At 25.7% G+C, this 17,153-nt stretch overlaps 3 protein-coding genes and 1 pseudogene across 3 annotated transcripts; all 4 read left to right on the plus strand.

Annotated features, from left to right (window-relative positions):
- Nucleotides 1–595: 595 nt before the first annotated feature.
- Nucleotides 596–4,138, plus strand: LOC126857319 (uncharacterized). The gene is made up of 6 exons (XM_050606639.1): nt 596–965; nt 2,472–2,878; nt 3,299–3,398; nt 3,487–3,588; nt 3,664–3,822; nt 4,040–4,138. The coding sequence occupies exons 1-6, from the start codon at nt 672–674 to the stop codon at nt 4,106–4,108; spliced, it is 1,131 nt and encodes a 376-aa protein (XP_050462596.1). The 5' UTR covers nt 596–671; the 3' UTR covers nt 4,109–4,138.
- Nucleotides 4,139–5,472: 1,334 nt separating this feature from the next.
- On the plus strand, nt 5,473–7,937 carry LOC126857488 (odorant receptor Or2-like; annotated as a pseudogene).
- Nucleotides 7,938–9,102: 1,165 nt separating this feature from the next.
- Nucleotides 9,103–11,769, plus strand: LOC126857326 (odorant receptor 49b-like). The gene is made up of 6 exons (XM_050606648.1): nt 9,103–9,186; nt 9,615–10,021; nt 10,579–10,678; nt 10,949–11,050; nt 11,154–11,312; nt 11,707–11,769. The coding sequence occupies exons 1-6, from the start codon at nt 9,103–9,105 to the stop codon at nt 11,767–11,769; spliced, it is 915 nt and encodes a 304-aa protein (XP_050462605.1).
- A 657-nt stretch (nt 11,770–12,426) lies between these two features.
- Nucleotides 12,427–15,848, plus strand: LOC126857323 (odorant receptor 22c-like). Its single transcript, XM_050606643.1, has 8 exons — nt 12,427–12,450; nt 12,844–13,238; nt 13,685–13,781; nt 14,054–14,363; nt 14,854–14,953; nt 15,200–15,301; nt 15,449–15,607; nt 15,789–15,848. Exons 2-8 carry the CDS (start codon nt 12,945–12,947, stop codon nt 15,846–15,848), a joined length of 1,122 nt encoding a protein of 373 aa, XP_050462600.1. The 5' UTR covers nt 12,427–12,450; nt 12,844–12,944.
- Nucleotides 15,849–17,153: the final 1,305 nt, after the last annotated feature.

Consider the following 17,153-nt stretch of genomic DNA (forward strand, 5'->3'; position numbering starts at 1 on the left):
TGGTAATGTTTCTCACGTAGAAGAAAATAAATATATAAAATATCTTGTAAATCTTTATAAATTTGATATTCGCACTTTGCTTATATTATTTTTCAAATGTTTTGCATAAAGTTTTTAGTTAATAAAATAATAATGTATGCAAAAGTTATAAATCTTACAGTGCTATAGATAGTTTAAAAAATAATTTTAGTTAAACATAGTCACCGTCCTTTTTTCAACTTACGCAACCATGTACATTTTTTAGTTGCGCAGCGTTTAATTGAAACACGAGTTCTATATTCTTATTACGCGCATTTCTTTTATACAATATTATTTCAAACACACGCAGATTACATAGTAGTTCTCACAATAATTCAAGCATGAAATAACTACTATAGAACGCGTAGCATTGTACATCGGTAAAATTTCTCCCCAATCTTATAATTTATTTATTCTTAGGCTTGCACAGCAGTGTTGAAAGCAAAGAAAAAGTAATTGAAAGAAATAATAAATGCCTTAATATTTTATTCAAGATATATTAATGTTATTACTGTTTTATACTGTACAATCTTATCTCATATTTTCTTGGAATTTCTTTCTTCGTGCTACAATTTTTTGTAAAATCGTGAGAAAAGCACAAGGATAGTTGCGGTTTTAACACGCATGTGAAAGAAAATGCAGTAATAGTTATTATGAGAGCTGCACCGACGCTGGATAAAATTATTGCTTTTCTTAAGGTGGATTTAATGTTTGCTTGTTGTTGGCCTCTACCACCAACTGCCACGAAGTTTCAGATAATTCGTGACAGAATATTTCGATTCTTATCAGGCGTAAACGGTGCATTTATAATTATTGAATTAATATATTCGATCAGTAATCATCTTGATAATGTATACTTAATTATGCAATTAGCTTGTGCATTAGGTATCTTTTGTGAGGTTCCATTGCAGATATTTTTATTTACTCAACAGCATGATCGCTTACAAGTAAGAGAAACAGCAGTTATCTTTATGTATTAATCAATAATATATACACTGCACAGAAAATAAGTATTTTGTATTAATATTTTGTACACAAAACATTTTTGCACGTACATATACATTACATAGATAATTTTATTATACATAACAATAAAATAAGAAAATTGTATTAATTCCTTATATAATCATTTTATTATGCATATATATATATATATATATATATATATATATATATATATATATGTATATTGCACAATATAACCATGTTGCATACATAAAATAAATATAAATATTTCGAGATTATCGGAAGAATTTTTAATTATTCCAATTTTTATCTTGACATATGTTAACATGACATATGTTACAACTTTAAAAAACCTTCAAAAGGTTTTAGCCTGCGCATCTATTATTTATTTAATGAGACCTTTCGATGGAGGGACAAGAGTGCACGCAAACCCACACATATCGAACTGTATTATTATATTTTGTTTCGCGCGCAGTGAAAACACCGGATGATGTGAGGTAGATCTCGCATTGTGGATAGTTGCAAAACCACACATGGATCTGTGTAATTACAGATTTCTCAGTTTTTTTTTAATCATTAAAAATGTTTAAAAATTAAACATTTATTTGTTAATAACTTTTAGATAAATATTGTACGGTTGCAAAAACTTTTTAAAAATTACTCATTGTCAGAATTGTAATTTTGACAATACATATATGTCAAGATTAAGATTATGGTCATTTTGGAGACTGGTTTCAGTAATTAAAACAAAAATATTTATTCTTATTTTATACATGTGTAATATGATTGTGTAATGTATATATGCAATAATGTTATAAGTACAGTTATGATTTTTTAAATTCTATACATATATACAATATTTACTATAGACATTACTATTATAAGCTTTTAAAAAATTTTTACAGATTAATATGTAATATACCATTATTTTTACAATTATTAATATATTGGAATTTTGTATTATTAAAACTATTTTAAAATTTTAATTGACAAAATGATATTATTTACATTCTTTTACTTATATAAATACAATTAAGCATATATAGAACGTGTATAATAAATTTAGCGAAATAATAAATTATTATAGGCTATGTATGGCATAAATCACTGAATATTATCCTAATTTAAATAAGGAAAATTTTATTGATCCGAGTCACATAATCTATTTTGAAAAAGATATATAGAGTGTGGAAATCATTTAAATATATAATAAAAAAATGTTAATTTTTAATTTTTACTTAATTTTCTTAAAAATAAAATTTCTTACAAAAAAATTTTATTCAATATTTTTGATTTATGTTTAATAAAGAATCAATTCTTTTTGATTGTACTATGTTTCTCTACCTACTTTATATTTTATATATAAAAATAAATAAAATATAACGAATAAATTAAATGTCTTCTATACCAACAATGTTCTCATCTAATGTCTAAGTACATAAAAAATTAATAATTATATCTTTTTCACTCTCATTCGAAACTTACAGAGTGTAATTTGTACAATGGAAGATTGTTATAAACGAGCAAATGCTGAGGAGAAGAATGTGTTTCAACAATATATTAATAAATATATATTACTGTATGGAACTACCTTGACTTTGACTGCTGCATCTTTAGTTGGTTCACTTTTAGTGCCACTGATTCGATCTCGTATGTTTCCGCTAGAGATAGAATATCCATTTCGCGTTGATTATCAACCGATGACAGCAATAATTTATTTTCATCAAGCACTCGGTATGTATCAAGTCTCTTGTCAAGTAAGCGCTAATGTTTTTCTCGCTCTTTTATTATGGTTTACGACGGCACGTTTCGAGATTTTGTCCAACAAATTCCGTACGATCACGAAGTATTCTGAATGGAAAACATATATACAGGAACATCAAGAAATCTTAAGGTAATAATTAAAAATTATGATTAGCATAAAATTTCAGTGTAAGTCGATCAATTTTATAGTTTTATAGAAATAAATTTTGCATTAAATTTGACACTTTATAATTTTGATTTCTATTAATTATTATATCAGAGGTCTCTTTTACTCTGACCATTCTAAGAATTTTTATTGTTTCTAATGTTCTGAAAATATATCACCAAAAAAATATATTAGATGTGTCAAAGAAATGAATTTAATGTTTGTAAAAACTTCTTTCCGAAATAATTTCCTGGAATTATTATTCCATGACTTTTTGGTGATATAATGAAAATTTTGTATTAATGTAAAATTATGTTTAAAGCAATTTCTTATTACAATGTTTTTTTTTTCATATGATTTAATTAACCATGAAATTCTTAAGTATTAAAATAAATATCGTTACAGATATGCCACAGAAATGAGCAATTCCATCGCCCACGTAGTGTTATCATCGCTCGGTGTTAGTACTGTAACGCTAGTGTTCGGTGGCGTTACATTTCTCAGCGTGTGTATTTAGATTTTTTATTACAATCGTTAATCAACACTGTTAAATAAAATTTAATTAATACATTTTATCCAACATTTATAAATAGCGATTCCCGCTACCCGTAAAAATTCAATATATAATCGTATGCTCCACATCATTGACAAAAGTACTTTTATGTGCCTGGCCAGCTGAGTATCTAATGAGAACAGTAAATTTAAATGGATAAAATTATTAGAAAATATTATGCAAAATATAATGATTGTATTTTTAAATCGTATTTCAGAGTTCTAACATTGCTGAGGCAGCTTATAATTCATTATGGTATAATCAAAGCATTGATTCACGAAAGATTATGCTATACACTTTGCTCCGGTGTCAACGAGGTGTAGTTATATCTGTTCCCGGATTATTAAAAGCTTTATCTTTTCAACATTATGCCTGTGTGAGATAATACATTCTGCAATATTATTTTAATTACATGTAGAATGTGCATCGTAATTCATGATAGAACTAAAGAAAACATAATTACTTATACCAAAAAAAAAAGAAAAACTTTATTTATTGTGATTCCAGAAAAATTATTTATAGTATTATTAGTATTGTTATAGTTTTAAGCACAATCCACTTAAATTTACAAATTAATTTTAATAATTTTGCAGTATCTTTCGACGGCCTTTTCGTATTTAACAACGTTTCGAATAATTCTTTCTGACGATGATAAAGTATAATTTAAAAGAATTTACTAAATTTCGTAAAAGAGAACTACTTTATCTCTATAGTTAATAATATAAAAGAATATATTGTTTGTTTAGAGTAAAATATTAAAACAATTATACGCAAATAAATTGTAATAATTATTTTCTTAACTTCATCCACAATCTTGATCAAAATTTATGAATTGCACAGTTTAACTTTATTAAGTTTATCTTTCTATTTAACCTTTTTGCATTAATGCAATAAATAAAATATTATTAACAAATTTAGTATAAATAGAAAAAATATAAAACAGTAATTATAAATATAAATGAAACAAAATATATTTGATTTATATTGGACGAAAATATAAACTTTTATTTTCATCCAGAAATAGTGTTCTTATCTATATTTTATTTTATCTTATTTATATTTTATTTTTCTTTGTTTTATTTGTTTTATATAAATAAAACAAATAAAATTTAAATATCGTATTTACAATTTTCAATCTAATTATTACTTTACAGTAAAACATTAAAAATTTTATTATGTTTTAGTTTTTATTCTTTTGTTTAAATATATTACAATATTCTTTACAAGTATTAAATAGATATTTTTTGTTTGTTACAAGTTTTGAGCTATCTAATATTTCTCTTGTTTTTTCCCTACATTTAAAAATTATTTAATAGATGTTGCAAAAATCGAATAAAGTAATATTTACACTTTAATAAAATTCTCTTCTGCATGTCTGCATTTCTATTTCCACGCGATACTATTTCACTCAATGTAGCAAGAGAAACATTATTATGATAATAATTCAAGATAAAGGAAACTACTATTGCACGTTATAGCCGTTATATTTCTAAACCATCTGCATAATTTATTAATACATACGTTCACGCATAAGCTCTAAAGATAGGAAAATAAGACTAAGTAATAATCAGTAAGTATAATCTCATCTAAATGTAATAACATGCATTTTGTAATATTTAATGCATTTGGCATACAAGAGAGAGCGTATTTTTCTTTTTAATGTGATAGCTCCTTGAAGTTTTCTTGATTTTTTTTATCTTTACGAAGTAAGTTATTTTACATGAACTTCTTCATAAGATTGTAAGAATACTGCAAGGACAATTCCGGTTGAAACAATTCAATCGGAACATATAATTGCTTATCGAAAAAGGCAGCCTCAATTATTATGAGGAAAGTTACGTTAGAGAAAGTTATTGCATTTCTGAAAGTGGATTTATTATTTGCCTGTTGTTGGCCAGTATCGCGAGACGCAACAAGATTTCAAATTATTTGTGATAAAATATTTCGTCTAGTCTCAAGCTTGCACGGAATATTGTTAATTATCGAATTAATATATACAATTATTTATCGTATTGATAATGTTCAAATGTTTATGCAATCAAGCGTCGCAGTGGGTTTATTATCTGAAGTTCCGCTGCAAATACTGTTGTTTACTTTGCAGCACGACCGTTTGCAAGTAAGAAACTAGAAATCATTTAATAATTATTACTAATCAAATAATTATTATTCTAATTTTCATTCATTATTTATGCAATTTTTTTATGCAATATAATGTTGCATTTCTATTTTATGTGTTTAATTTCAATATTATGTATATATTTTTTTTTATATTTTATAATTTTTCCTTTTTTTTATCAATTATTTTAATAATACTAAATATGTAAAGCATAGTACATATATTTAATAGAACATTAATTTATATGGCTTTATCATCAAAATATTTAATGTTAAAAATTATAAAATAATAAAAAAATAGATGGCAATGAATTTAATTAAAAAAATTAATTAAAAAAAATATGTCGTATATGTTCTGTATTGGCATTTTTTATATTTTGAAATTGTGGATTAAGTTTTCTAATTTTATTCGTATTATTGCAATCAAAAATCATATCAATGTTACGTCACAAAAGTCGTTAAATTTTTTTATTAATTATTTCTGAGATATATCAATTGAAAATTTTTGTATTTTTCTTATGTAAAATTTAATTTTAACAAATGAAACATATCTTAAATTAAATATCGCTTTTTTAATTGTGTAGGTAGTAATTTTCAAAATGGAAAATTATTATCGCCAGGCGAAACCAGAAGAGAGGGATGTATTTCAAAAATACATTGATAAATACATATACTTTTACATAACGATATTAGGCATGATTACCCTAGCGCTCTTCAATTCAATTTTGGAGCCACTATTTTTTGGACTTAATTCGTTACCGCTTGTAATAAAATATCCATTTGCCGTTGATCACCAGCCATTGCGAGCAATCGTGTATTTGCATCATACGTTCGGAATATATTAAGCTTATTGCCAAGTGAGCTCTAACGTTTTTCTTGCTCTTTTACTATGGTTTACATCTGCGCGGTTTGAAATCTTGTCCCAAAAGTTTCGCACAGCTACGAACTACTCCGACTGGAGAAAATGTATCAAAGAACATCAAGAACTCTTACAGTATGTCAGTTCATATTAAATTTAAACTATTAATCTAATCATTTATCATCTTTGATTAATGTTGCGTTTATTAATCTTGTGTTTAACATTTATTTTTATATAGCCATTAAATGTTTTTTTTACAAACATATTTTATATTACATATTAAACTATCAAAAAATTGTACAATGTGAACAAATTTTTGAAATGTAATGTCATATATGGTGTTTATATAGTTTTATATTATATGAAAATATATTTAAAAAATTTGCCATATTTAATTAATTAGTTACAAAATTACTATTATATAATCTATTGTTATAGGTTTGCGCAAGAAATGAGTTTATCTATTTCGTATGTAGTGTTATCGTTGCTCGGTAGTAGCACCTATTCACTAGTATTTGGCGGTGTTACGATTCTCAGCGTGTGTGTATATTCCTTATATTAGAATATTTTGTTTTTTAAGTAAGAAAAAAATGAATTCTCTACGGTAAAAAAAAATTAAACGTTTAAAGAGAAATTTAAAAAATTTTTCCAAATAAGAATAAAAACAAAGCGAATACAAAAGAAAAAAATAAAACGTTAATATACTCAGATATTCACATTTTATTTTTTATTATCTCAAGATCAACATTATATATTAGTGACATTTTTATAATGTTATTATAATTTTTGTCGATAATACACCCGACATTTTTTTATATAGCGGCTACCGTTATCCGCAAAAGCAGAGTTTATTGTCGTATGTATTTCATCATTGATGAAGGTATTTTTATGCGCTTGGCCGGCTGATTATTTGATGACTATAGTAAGTTTTGATAAAATTAATCAATCGAAACAAATATAAATGCCTGCTACAGTGCTATTCAAAGACCTTAAAAAAATATTTTGCATAGAGTTCAGACATCGGGGATGCTGCACATGATTCGTTATGGTATGAACATGAAATTAATTCACAGAAGATTATGTTGTACGTTTTGCTCCGTTGTCAACAACCTGTAATTATAACAGTTCCTGGCTTACTAGCAGCTTTAACTTTTCAACATTATACCTCTGTAAGAGAAACACCTTACTTTTCATTATACTAGTCACTTCTTGTTAATATGATTTTGATTATTTTTTAAATCTTTGTACTTGTATTTTCATTTTCTATTTTATTTTTTATTTTATGAGTATTGATAATTTATATATATATATATATATATATATATATATATATATAAATTTTGCTATGTATTTGTATTTAAAAGATTTTTTAAATAATTTTGCAGTACGTCTCAATGGCATTCTCTTTTCTGACAACATTTCGAATAATTCTTTCTGAAGATAACACAGGATAATGCAAAACGAAAATTAGTTTCCTTAGATTTTTTTGATTGTATAAGAAATTAAACGAAAAGCACCAATGTTGTACATGGAAATAAAATTTTGTGTATTAATAAAAATAATTATTAATTTAATTAAGTTTTTTGCTGTTATTTTATTTTCTAATTGCATCTAAATGCACTAGATAAATTGATAGATTAATAAATAATATAACCATTTTTTTTATATTTCTTACTTTTTACTTGCATATTAATTGATTTTTACTACAATTTTTATAGATATAGTAAAAATAAATATATTAATATTAGTAGGTATATATGACAATAAAAAATACATTGTTTAAAATTAAGCAATCTAACAATAAATGTAAATGTAAACGACAAAATAATTTGAGAATTATTTTTACTACATTCCTCTATAAATAAAGTTGTAAATTTATAAATATAAAAAATTCAAAAAAATTAATAATAATTTTTATCAAAGAAAATCACACACACAATAAAATACATCAAACATATGTTAGGTAAACTTTCCAAAAGAAATTATAAGAAATTATAATATATTTCAAAAAAAATTATGACAACACACTAATTTTGTACTATACTATTGTAGTGATGGTGTTATTTATGACTATCTTGTATTTTGCTTTATACTGCTCTCTCTTATCCCCCATTTTATGCCTATGGTAATCAAGATTACGCCTAGGGAAGTAAGAAAATAATTGTACCATTACAATAGGGCTGACCATTACAATAGCGGCGATACATTATAATTCGCTAGCTTGAATAATTTGTGAACTTACACACATGACTCTGCCAGAAGCAAAACTGCAAAGCAGGAAATGTGCATGAGAGGAATTACGTGCATTACGTTATCTAAAATATTTTGTGCTTACAGCACATTGTGTGGTATACGTATGAATAGTAAATTAAATATAATACGTATCCTGCGCCAAGTCCACAAGCTACCTTTCGATGAAGTCAGTTCAAATCATATGCATGATAACATAAGAGAATAGACTTAACATTTGTAATGGCAAATACACTGACAATAGAGAAACTTATCTCGTTTTTGAAGGCCGATTTGTTATTTGCATGTTGCTGGCCATTACCACCAACTGCTACAAAATGGGAAAAAATACGTAACAAAATATTTCGCTGTCTTTCTATCTTGCACGGATTGATCATGGTGGTTGCGATAATATATACAATTTATACTAATCGATCAGATTTATTTTTGATAATGAAATTATGCTGCGAGTTATGCACCACTACAGAGGTTCCATTACAAATATTTTGCTTCTCGATGCAATACGATCGTCTCCAGGTAAGCTAAAGAATATTATTTTTGACACGCACAGTTTAATAGTAAAAGAATAGAAAAATGTATATATATTTACTTATGTATTTATTTATATTCTTATTTTTTGCAAAATCATAATATTTTATCTTTATTTAATTCATTTATTCAAGTTTTGAATTAAATTATTAACAACTCATTAATAATATTATATGTCTAATATTAAAAAAAATACATTATTTATTATTTGATTTATATCATTGTTTTGATTTTCTGTAAAAATTAAATTTTGAGATTATTCACATATACATATACACACAAACATATTTCTGTACAAATGAAAAAAATTAGTTAATATAAAATTTAAATTATATTATGTACAAAGTAATACGCAATCATATTTTTGTTCATGTCATAAATATTACTGCTCATCTAATATCATGATTGAATTACAGTATGTGATTTATGAATTGGAAGATTATTGTAAACATGCGAAACCAAAAGAGAGGAATGTTTTTCACCAATATATTGATAGTTGTAAATCAATTTATGTATGTTCAATTTGCGGTTTTACTGTTACCGCTCTACTTCTTATCCTTAGTCCTGTCGTAGAACCGCATCCGTTTCCTATCGACATAGAATATCCGTTTTCCGTGGACTACCAACCTTTGAAGATTATCATTTATTTACATCACGTACTACTTATATATCAAAGTTATACGCAGGTATGCGCAAATATTTTCATCGCTCTTTTATTGTGGTTTGTATCAGCGAGATGTGATATTTTATCCAGCAGATTTCGAGCAGTCACGAAATTTGCCGAGCTACGTGCATGTATAGAAGAACATCAAGAATTACTCTGGTAAATAATAGCCAATGTTATATTATATATCTTATATTAATGTTTTTATTTTTTTTATTGCACTGTGTCTTTTCTTACCATTTGTCGCTTTTCTTTGTTTTGTTTTTTCCTATCTTTTCATTGTCTCCTTTCCTTTAATTTGAAAAAGTATATGAAATAAATATGAGACATTAAAAATGTAAGAAATAGATGCACCAAATATAAAAAGACACGACAATGTTTTGCATTGAATATAAATATAAAGTATGGAGTAAATATAAGTATAGAGAATAATATGAGTAATAAAACTCTGTGAAAGACACTACAATAAATTCTTTATACAAATAATTAAATTTCTTGGACAATGATTGGAAATAATAGATTAATTACTTGTTTTTAAATAAAATTATCTTTACAAAAAATAATTTTTCCAAGCAAGTAATTTTTTTGGTTTTATTCGCACGATATTTTCTATCGAAAAAATACACAACATACATTTTTATTGCTTTAATATTATAAAATATTTTTAGTTGCATAATTACGTTATAAAATTTTGAAAAATAGATGTATTATTTCAGGTATGGAAAGAAAGTAACTCTTTCTGTTCGATATGTGATGTTGGCGTCGCTGGCTGTTAGTACAATAGTTATCATATTTACTGGCTGCACTTTTCTAAGCGTGAGTATAATTATTATTCTTATTTAATGAAAATGTATATTTTATAAAAATATATTTTTGCATTTCTTATTTATTAAGCACTAAACAAAAAGCTCTTTTAACATTAATCTAACAAGTTTTTTCTTTCACACATGCTTGCACTATACTTATACGAAATAACTCTCATACGCATCGTGTAGTTTAGAAAACATCTTTACATTATTTGACAAAGCAGAAATATAATATAAAAATTATCTATACATCGTTTATTATAATTTTCTCTTTTACTAGCGACAACCAATATCGGTAAAAGCAACATTTTTAATCTTCTTTATTTCATCTCTCGCAAAAGTATATTTGTGCGCGTGGCCAGCTGACCATCTGCTAAGTGCAGTAAGTTACATTTATAGATGTAAAGATACGCGATAAAAAGATATGATATATATATATATATATATATATATATATATATATATATTTAAAATTAATATTTTAGAGCACTGATATTACTCACGCTACGTATGACTCAATGTGGTATAACGGGAAGGTTGATTTTCAAAAGAATTTTGTGCACATTTTATTACGTGGCCAAGAACCTATAGCTGTAAACGTACCCTGCATGCTACCGACTGTTTCGTTAAATTATTATGCCTCAGTGAGTCACTGATTTTATTATATATTTTTGTTATGTTTTTATTATAAATATGGACATTATTTTTGCATTATTTAATGCATTATTTATTTAACGAAATACATGCTTGAAACATGTACTAAATTATCTTGCACAAATACTTTTATTTGTTTTTATTTTAAAAATATAGATAGAAATAAGTTTAGAGAAAGAGTTATTTTTATATATATTTTTGTTAATTATATTCTACAGATATATCCTATTTTTATATATAACAAAAATATAAATAAATATATATTTATATATCAGTTTGCTTGTGACAAAATTTTAAAAAAGTTAAATAAGAGTTTAAATAAGTTAATAAACAATACAATTAATTATCAAAATCAAACATTTATAATTTTTAAAACATTTTTAGTACGTCTCGACTGCTTTCTCTTACCTAGCCACGTTTCGAGTTATACTTGAGGAAGATGATTGATTATACGATGCGGATACACTTAGTAAAATAAAATATTTCTTGTATAATAATTATATCTATCAATTATTAAAAAGTGGATTTCTAAAAAATAAGATCTGCATATTATAGTAATATATAATAAATTATATAAATTCTTCCTCCATCTATATCATATTACTATCGATTTGAATTTGCTTTACCTTATGTCAAGTAGTGCGCTTGTTATAATAGCTTGTATTATCACGAGAAACTCTGTAATTCCGCTTCGTTGCTAATTATAGTACATTGTGTTGGATTTAATTATTACTAGACAGTTATGTATGCTATTATATTGCAATTACATAAACGCAATGTAGCATCTGGAAGTGCCTGTCAGTTTGAACCAATGTTAGGTTCGATGATTAATTAATGACTTCTTATGTGGTGGGAAAAGCATTTCAAGACGAAGTGTTTGATCAATACGGATGGAAATTATTCTTCTGTAAAGACAATTTTGTAGGTAATAATCAATCGTAGCAACTAAGATTGTCAGCAGTTTCGCATAAATGCTGTTTTGCTGCAATATTATACGTGAAACTTCTCTCGAAGTCTGATATAATAATCTGTCTGTGTAATAATCTTAATAAGAAATGAGCAATTTAAGTGTCTTACAAATAGGCTCCCGCATTTCCGAAAGTAAAACAACTTTTGCAACTTCGAAAGGTATCAGTGCTTCGAATTATTTTTAACATATGTGACTTATGAAAACATTGCATAAAAATAATTGCATAAAAATATCAAAATTAAAGAAACTTGCAATATTAAAACTAGATTTTGTCAATACTTACAAATTGTATTTAATTATATTATTATTTTTTCAATATTTGAATTTTGAAAGACTAGTTTATAGAAGAGTAATCAGTGTCATCTAAATAGTATAAATATAAATTTAAATTAAAAAATATAAATATAAATTTAATTTTTTTAATAGAATATCACACACATTGAAATCTCTCAAAAATCGATGTTCCGAATATAGGATATAATAAGTAATGTTGTTTATATTTTATGCAATACATATACAATGCTTGGCGCCTTACGACAGTGTCATTACAGTGTTTACACGAATAAATAATGTTATGCAAAGATAATTAACGTTCATATTACGCCTACTTGAATGTCCATTGTGAGTTGCCGAAACACTTTCGTGTGTTATTATGGAGAATAAAATAACGCTGGGTAAAATATTCGTGTTTTTGAGAATATATTTGACATTCGCATGCTGTTGGCCACTGCCATCAAACGCGACGAAACGTCAAAGACTCCTTCGCACTGCTTTTCGATATTTTTGTTGCGCAAATGCAATGACACTTATCGTTGCGATGGCATGGACTCTCTATAAACACAGCGACGACGTGCTACTTGTGATGAAATTAGGATGCCAATTGAGCGCCGTCTCCCAAGCTCCGTTACAACTGATACTTTTTGCGTTGCAGGATAAACGTTTGCAGGTATAAGACACTCATGTATACATCTATTGTAAAAAAAGACGCGTTCTTTTTTGTGAATTACTAACAATAATTTTTCCAAAAGATGGTTGATGATTAATCGTAAGATAAAAAGACAAAATTTACATTTTTAAAAAAATAATTAAAATTATTTTTTTACCATTTTTAATTTTAATAATTTTTATTTTTCTAAAATGTATGTCCTAAATTGTAAAATATTTATGTGTACGTATAATTAAATTTATTTGTCTCATAAAATAATTTTTTAAACAGTTATTTTTATATTCTATGCGCTATCTTTTGCAATTTTCCCGTATATAATCAAATAGATAAGATTAAAAAAATTACAAATCGATGCTGGACATAAAATATAATTTTAATACTTTCATAATAATATCATTTATAAAACAGTAATGTAATTATTAATATTAATTTTGACAAATATGCAGTATATTGTTTCGGAAATGGAGAATTATTACAAGCAAGCGCAAAAATATGAAAAAGAAATTTTTCAACAATATGTTGATAAATGCATACTATTTTATGGTAAGTATAACTGATATATAACGTATGATTATTTATATATTTCATATAAACTTCTCTCTTATCTCCAATTAATTGAGTGCACCTTTTGCGCGTTAAAACAAATTAAAAATACATTAAATAAAATATTTAAATCTTTATTCATATATTTATAATTAATATAAAAATTTTTCATATATTTATATTATTAAAATAATGTCCTAACTTTTATTTATATCTTACACATACATTTATATGTATACGTGTACATACATATACATGCATATTTGCTACAGGTATTATTCTTTGCTGGCTGGCACTGACAGGTATTAGCGTGATAGCCGCACCATTATTTACGTTGCAACCGTTTCCCAGTGAAGCAGAATACCCATTCGATGTACAATATCAACCATTGAAAACTCTCATCTACGCACATCATATATTGACTGCTTATCAAAGTGTGATACAAGTTAGCGCTAATACTTTTCCTGCTCTTCTACTTTGGTTTGTGGCAGCCAGGTTCCATATTTTGTCCATTCGATTTCGTACAATTACGAATATGAAAGAGCTCAAAAAGTATACACAAGAACATTATATATTACTCAAGTATGTAAAATTATATATGAAAAGAAATATAGCATTATATAGTTATTACCAAGAGATAATTTTATTCTCTATTGCAACCAGCGAATTAAAATCTCTTATTTATATTAATATTTATCTAATGAGTGATTGATGGGTAAATTTACCAAGAAGTTGGAACAACCGGCTCTAAGAGTATTACTAGAGTTATGGGCAATATTTATACATTTTTATTAAAAGAATTATGTACACATATATTTTTGTTTAATTTCCTAGCTTTCTTCTAATTTTCTTCAGACTCGAATTTTTTAGTTTTCAATTTATTGTGAGTTTTCATTATTACTATATCAATTTAACAAATTTTGAAATTTCGCACATCTACTTAACTATTTTCTAACTAAAAATATATAAAATATGAAATATTGCCCATACATTAATCGTATATTAATTTCACAATAATATCAATTAAAAATTAATACAATTATATTTTCTGAATATGAATATCCTTTTGCAGATATGCAAAAGAAGTGACGTTTGCCGTACGTTATATAGCACTATTATGCGTAACTTTCAGTACTGGTGCTGTAATATTCGGTTATCTTACCTTTATGAGCGTAAGTAATATATATTGTAACGAGAATTATTACGCATTCTGCGTAAAAAATTTGCGTTCTCTATAAAATTGCACAATTTTACATTTAATGAAATTTTATGAAAAGCACATTATCTCTTCTAATTACATGCATATATCCATGAAATTTATTAAAATAAAATTTGTTTAATGTATAATATAATTACATATGTTATTATATATGTTTACATATACAATATTATTTTATCCTGATATTTGCACATAATAGCGTCAACCATGGTCAGTAAAATGGACGTTCCTTATGATATCTTTTTGCGGCTTTGTAGAACTTTATATGTATGCCTGGCCAGCTGATAATGTAATGAGCACGGTTAGTTATTTAAAAAATGTGGATTGTACAATATTATAAATATTATATATATATATATATATATATATATATATATATATATATATTATACTATATAGATGTATATAATATATTTCAATTAACGTGTTTTTCAAAAATTTTTATTAGAGTAGTGACATTGCGATTGCCGCCTATAATTCACTATGGTACAACAATGATTTGACCACGCGAAAGATTTTAGTACATGTTATACGAAGAAGTCAACATCCCGTCACTATTTCAATTCCATGTGCATTACCAAATTTATCTATGAATTATTACGCGTCGGTAAGAGAATATTTTCTAACAATTATTTTTTGATGTTTATTATATATTGCATGATAAATATAAGAATTGCTTTAAATAATGGTTTATTTCTGAGATTTTTTTTGAAATGAATAATCGCCGTTATTAGAAGTACTTAGAATTATAAGTTAATAATATAGGTTTTTTTCTTTTATTGTTTTAGTATATCTCAACTGTTTTTTCATACATGGCATTTGTGCGTCTTATAATGGGTCAAGAGTAGAAGAAAAAAGTTTTAACTATAGTAAAACTTTGCGCAGTTGTATTTTTATGAAATGTCTGCTATGTTATAGGATTGCAGGATTATAATAATACTTGCACATTAAAAGATTCCGAAGAGATAGCTTTATAATTTCCATCTCTTTTTGCCGCACCTTTTTACTCGCGTGAATTGGTCGACTTTTTAAAATTAATTTCTTATTAATTATTGCGAAAACTATAAAACGATAGAAAACTTATAAAAAACTTTTCTACTCGGTTTAACTCGCTCTGTCTGCACACGAGAGGTGATGATTATATTACCGGACACTCTATATATCATATATATCTATTATTGTTTATGCCAGTTGATGCAATTAATTTTTTAAAATTACATTAAAAATTTTGTCTTTTGCAGTTAAATTTTTAATTAATATTTGATTATTTTTTATAAAACATGCAACAAAAAATGAAAATCAATAATAATTAAGGATTACAAATAAAAGGCAAAGCAAAATCAATTAATATATAAAATTTATGATCATTAAATCAAGATAAATTATTAAATGTTAATCATTTATATAGAATACTTACAAAAATTTACATTTTGTGACACTATTAAATCCAAAATTGAATTAAATTCGCTTTTTACACGCACACACATATCTTTTATCTACACTATCTTAAACAATCTCAAAAATGTAATCAATTGCTAGGAAGAGCTCTACACTTGACTCTCACTGCTAATTAATACTTTATTATGTACTGAATTTAATTATTACTAGACAATTGTCGTTAATTAACACCTTACATGCAATGTAAGGTCTAAAAGTGTTTATAGATAGGAAGTGTAACGTATACGTTCTCGATGCGCATGATTAATTAATGACAATTGGCTACTTATATAGTGAGAAAAGCAATTCAAGATATGTAGTCAGTATCGATGAAAATTATTTTGCAAACAACTTTCCAGGTAGCAATCGATCTAACTGAGAACATCTCTCGCCAATTTTACACGTTTTAATATTGTACGCAAAGTTTGAGATAATCTTTAATATAGTCTTAATAAGACAATTCCAGAATTGTATCCTACAAATAATCTCTTACAGTAAAGCAATTTCTACACAATAAAATAACTTCTAAACTTTGAAAAGTATCAGTTTTAAATTATATTTAACATAATTTATTAAAATTAAGCATTTCTCATAAATTATAAAAAAAATTTGCAATATTAAAACTACAGTTTGTTTCACAAACTTTTTTAATTGATTTTATTTCATATATACCATTTAACTAATTAGTTCATAAATTATAAGCAATATTAGAGCAG

This window comes from Cataglyphis hispanica, chromosome 21, assembly GCF_021464435.1.
Source record: "Cataglyphis hispanica isolate Lineage 1 chromosome 21, ULB_Chis1_1.0, whole genome shotgun sequence".
NCBI lineage: Eukaryota > Metazoa > Arthropoda > Insecta > Hymenoptera > Formicidae > Cataglyphis > Cataglyphis hispanica.